We start from the raw sequence: 5,129 nt of genomic DNA, 5'->3' as shown, positions 1-5,129 counted from the left end.
TTATTTTTAGATTTTACTTTAAAAAGTTACACGACAACGTTCTATTTAAAAAAAATTCATTTTAAATTCAGCTACATAACACTTGATGTTTCATTTAACTGTTTTAATAATGAAAGGACCTGATTGATATAATATTAATAGTTTAGAGATATAATTAAAATATTTTGTAATTTAAAAACCAATTTAGAGTAAGATCATAGTTTGATGATGTCTGATACAATTAACTCTAATAATAATGACCTCATAATTGTGTATAGTCCAATTAAATTCATAAATTTTTTAATATTTTGAAGAAAAAAAATCCAAAATCCCTTTCATTTGCTTTCTTAAAGGGAACGAAAACAAGCAAAATAAAAAAGAAAATTGCAATGTCTTGTACGCTTCTTCGCTAGTCGCTACATACAAAGTCACAGATACCCTCAGCTGTTTCTCTTTTTTTTTTTTTCCCTCTCTTTCTTTCATTTTCCCTCTCAAAAAATCCTTAGATCTCTTTAACACGTCTTCAAACACCAAATTTTCTCGAGAAAGTTTTTAGTTTTTTTCTCGGGGATCAAAAAACGATGTCGGACGCTTTAATTAATGGACTAGCTGGAGCCGGTGGAGGGATCATAGCTCAAATCATCACATATCCTCTTCAAACTGTACGATTCTCTTCTTCTTCTTTTTTTACTTCCGTTTTCAAATTCAAAATTTTCTAATTAAATTTATTTTACTCTTTTTTGCTTTGACCTGCAGGTAAATGCTCGTCAACAAACAGAGCGTGATCTCAAGAAAGAGAAACGGAAAGTCGGCACCATTGAACAAATGTGCCAGGTTTTTTTTTCCTCAAATAGTTGACGGCTTTACGTTATAGTTAGCGGAAAGTTCTGAATATTTAACGGAATATGCTTTTTGAGCTGTTTTAAGTTAGCCACTGTTTACTTGTTTGATTTTTCAACTTTCTTTTTTGAATATTAGTAATTAGATTATTACTGATGTTGTATCTTAACGATTTCCTTTATTATTATTATTATTATTATTATTATTATTATTATTATTATTATCAATTTTTGGTTTTGATTTTGCAGTAACAAGTGAAGAGTGTTAGTAATTTTGTGTTTAGTTTTGATTTTATTTTATTTTTTTGGCTTATTTTTGTTAATAGGTTGTAAAACAAGAAGGATGGGAACGGTTATATGGAGGCTTAACGCCTTCTTTAGTTGGTACAGCTGCTTCTCAGGTGATAACCTTTTAGATTTATATAGCATGATTGTTCTTGTTATTTTATTGGTTTAATTTCAGTAATGATAATGTTGCCAAGTGAAATAAATGAAATTGAATCTTCTATTAATAAGGATGGGAAGTGGGAAGTAATTTTTTCCCCTTTTACTTGTTTTACACTGTTTCATTGTTTGTTTGGTTGCTGAGAAAGTGATGGGAAAAGATAGAAGTGGATTTATGAACTTAAGAATTGTTAGAATGCACCCAGTTTAGTATTGGTAGTTCCCCCGAGGTGTTCGTGCTTTTTACCTTGAGAATCGTTCATTTTGGATGTATTCTATTTGGCAAATTGCTACTGTAAACCGGCTAAGAGAACTTACTGATAAATGCATTGCGAGTTTCAATGTAAATGATAAGTGGTCCCCTGTGGGAAAATTCTAGGGTGAGCTTCACTAAAAAAAAGCTTAGGAGAAGCTTTTTACCAAACTATCTAAGAATTTACTAAACCTCTTAGAAAAATTGGTCAATCCACAGAAATATCGGTAAATCCTTAGATATTTTGGTGGAAGGCTAATTTTAGTAAATTCTCAGAAACATTGATAAATCTTATTTATTTTGGTAAAAGCTTTTTCTAAGTTTTTTTTAGTGAAGATCACCCTAAAATTCCCCATTTGATGACAGATCTGTACCAGTGCTTTTTTTCTTTTCTAGATTTTTTTCTTTATTCTTTAGTTTTGTTAATATTTTTGAAAACCAATATCTTGAATACCATATTCCATGTAAAATTCAAACTGTAGCTGGAATATTTATGAAAAGAATATCAGAAATACCGTGTTCCCTAACCCAAAATGTAACTGGTATGAGATTAATTACCATACAAGTTAGGACTGACATGTTCTTATTGATGTTAAGTTGCTATTGAGCTAAATCAAATTCTTGATCACTATCTTATGAGCATGGAGCCATTTTTGTTTCTTAACTACACTCTTTATGCATGTTTTCAAACTGGATTTCTTATTGATCTATCGTTGAAATGGATTGCTTGTTTTTGGCTTTCATAAACTGTTTTTCTTTTCGTTGAGTGACTAAGTACTTGAATTCTGTTTGTTTATTTTCCTTCTGGATTCATAAGGCTTACACATTTCTATCATACAGGGTGTTTATTATTATTTCTATCAAATATTCAGGAACAAAGCTGAAACCGCAGCACTTCTAAGCCAGAAAAAAGGGATTGGTGATGGATCAGTTGGGATGCTTTCTTCACTTGTTGTAGCAGCTTTATCTGGGTAATCAAATTTTATGTGTTTCTAATGTTTGCCCCATATCAGCTTTTTAAAAGCTCTTACATGAAATTTAAAGCATATGTGCGAATTACTTTCACATAATATCCTCAATTGAGTAGTAATTTTCTCTTCTTTGTATGTCTGTGAGCTAATATATGCTTAACCATTTGTCTGTGTAGGTGCGTAAATGTTCTGTTGACAAATCCTATCTGGGTTGTTGTGACACGCATGCAGGTAAAAAAATTATGCCTTGAGAAAATATGGCCCCTTGAATGTGTTAAATGTGTTCTTAATCACTGTGCCCAGCATCATTTTATGCTTACCATCTGCTATTTTGTTCTAGTTTACACAAAGAGTTGCATTTCTTTCAAGTTCTAAATTACACATGCAATTTGAGAATCTCTATTTCTTGTTTAGTTTACATGTTTGTTCATGTTTAAATTAAACACATTGTAATGCAGACTCACACAAAAATCTCTAAGAAAGACCATTCTAATAGGTTGGCAACGACTTCTCCAGAGGAAACAGCTCTTCCGGTCATTGAGCCTCTTTCTTATGGAACGAACCATGTGGTATGCACAGTCACTTCATCTATATTGTTCTTTATGTAATTCACTTATTGAAACTCATACAAGTTATCTCAAGGCGGTGAAAACAGCAATGGTCATATTATATTATAAATATTTTCTTATTGTTTGGACATGGAGTTTCGTTTTATTATACTGGCCTGGTCAGTACTCATAAATAGCTTAAAATTTTGGATTTCTTACTTTGAATCTTTGTTCTTATTGATTTCAACTAAAATGTTAGATTTTCTTACATGCTTTTGCAAATGGAGTACTTGTAGATTCAAGAAGTCTATGATGAAGCTGGATTATTGGGTTTCTGGAAAGGTGTATTCCCAACACTGATAATGGTATGTAAGACGTGACCCTTCCATCTTTTATGCATGTTTCATTGATTGTTCTTGATGTTTCTCTCAGGTGAGCAATCCGTCTATACAATTTATGCTGTATGAAACGATGTTGAAGAAGTTGAAGAAAAGACGAGCTCTTAGTAAGCAGGGCAACAATGGAGTAACTGCTTTGGAGGTTGACTCTGAGTTAATCTCCCTTTACTAATAATCATGTCAGCATTCCTTGAGAATTTCGTCTTCTCTAGATTTTAATCTCAGCACGAACTGTCCTATTATTCTAGATATTTCTTCTTGGAGCTTTGGCCAAACTTGGAGCTACCGTTGTGACATATCCTCTTCTCGTTGTAAAGGTATGATTGTATGACATGTAGACATGCATTTTTCTGAAGAGAAAACTTGTTCTTGACCATTCTGAATAAATTTTATGAATCAATGTCTTAGAAGACTACGAAATAAAGAAAAAATGCGTTCTTTCCCATTTCCTTGTTGCTTTTTACAGTCAAGGCTTCAAGCTAAACAGGTTATAACCGGGGACAAACGGCATCATTACAAAGGTACAAATCATTATCTCAAGTTTACATTATACTAATATTTGAACAATTAGCGGTAAAAGTATCATAAAGGCCCCTGTATTAAGAGTCAGATTGTATTTTACACCATTTACTCAAAAAATGAGCAAATTAGTCATTGTATGTTAAATTGAAAAGTAAATTGGTTCTTTATGTTAAAAACTGGCTTGGCTTTGTTAATGGAATAACCATGCAGTTACACGTGGCATGCTTATGCAGATGTACAAGAACTAATTTTTAACAATAAAATTTTTAACAAAATGACTAGTTTGCTATTTGATCTAAGACTAATTTGCCTATTTTTTTAGTAGAGGGGCAAAATGCAATCCAATTTCTAATAGAATGGTCTAACAATTAGCTCAAAACTTCTGGGGTCTTTATGTACGAACACCTAACAGTGGCAACCTGATAATGTTACTGCATCAGAGTTGGTCTTTATAAAAAAAAAGCTGATGACGAAACCATATTTCCATGTCTCGATTTTCAGATTAATTTGTTATATTTTCCATCATTTGAATCAATATAGGGACTCTGGATGCTATTCTAAAGATGATCCGATACGAAGGCTTCGCCGGTTTTTACAAAGGCATGAACACGAAAATCATACAGAGCGTTCTCGCAGCTGCCGTGTTGTTCATGGTTAAAGAGGAACTCGTCAAGGGTGTTCGATTATTGCTTATTAAAGACTGCATTAATAACATGAAACCAAAGCCTCTTTAGAGAAAAACTAGTATGCTTCTTCCCCTACTCATCCTCCATTTATTTTCAACAATTTGTTGTTTGGTCAGAAAACTATAGCATATATTTAAAAAATATATATTATAAATATTATTACTCCTTGAAATAAACCTGTAATATTTGAATGGAATTTGGAAATCCCAACATTTAATTTGTGTTCAAATTTTGTACATCAATTTTAGGTAAATTGTTTTGTTTATGAAGAACAAAGAGGGAAAACAAGAAGTAAAAAAGAAAGGTTAGAGCAAAAACCATTTCCCCTCTTTGGTGAGAGTAAAAAAGTAAGTGCGAAAATAATTAAAACATAAAAAAACAATGTAATCCTTTTAAAATTTAGGGTTAAAATATCTTTGTAAATTTTAATTTTAATATATGTACTATTTTAAAGAATTTAATTACTCTAGTTTTAAAATTTCAAAATTA

The 5,129-nt window shown here is 31.6% G+C and overlaps 1 protein-coding gene across 1 annotated transcript; it reads left to right on the top strand.

The window, feature by feature from the left end:
- Window positions 1-272: 272 nt before the first annotated feature.
- On the top strand, window positions 273-4,865 carry LOC107951436 (peroxisomal nicotinamide adenine dinucleotide carrier). The gene is made up of 11 exons (XM_016886505.2): window positions 273-641; window positions 736-813; window positions 1,145-1,219; window positions 2,356-2,486; window positions 2,663-2,717; window positions 2,945-3,055; window positions 3,331-3,399; window positions 3,467-3,574; window positions 3,681-3,749; window positions 3,899-3,953; window positions 4,495-4,865. Exons 1-11 carry the CDS (start codon window positions 561-563, stop codon window positions 4,686-4,688), a joined length of 1,026 nt encoding a protein of 341 aa, XP_016741994.1. The 5' UTR covers window positions 273-560; the 3' UTR covers window positions 4,689-4,865.
- The last annotated feature ends 264 nt before the right edge of the window (window positions 4,866-5,129 follow it).

Source organism: Gossypium hirsutum, chromosome A10 (genome assembly GCF_007990345.1).
Source record: "Gossypium hirsutum isolate 1008001.06 chromosome A10, Gossypium_hirsutum_v2.1, whole genome shotgun sequence".
NCBI lineage: Eukaryota > Viridiplantae > Streptophyta > Magnoliopsida > Malvales > Malvaceae > Gossypium > Gossypium hirsutum.
Note: the sequence above shows the minus strand (reverse complement) of the source record. Positions and strands in the feature narration are given on the sequence as shown.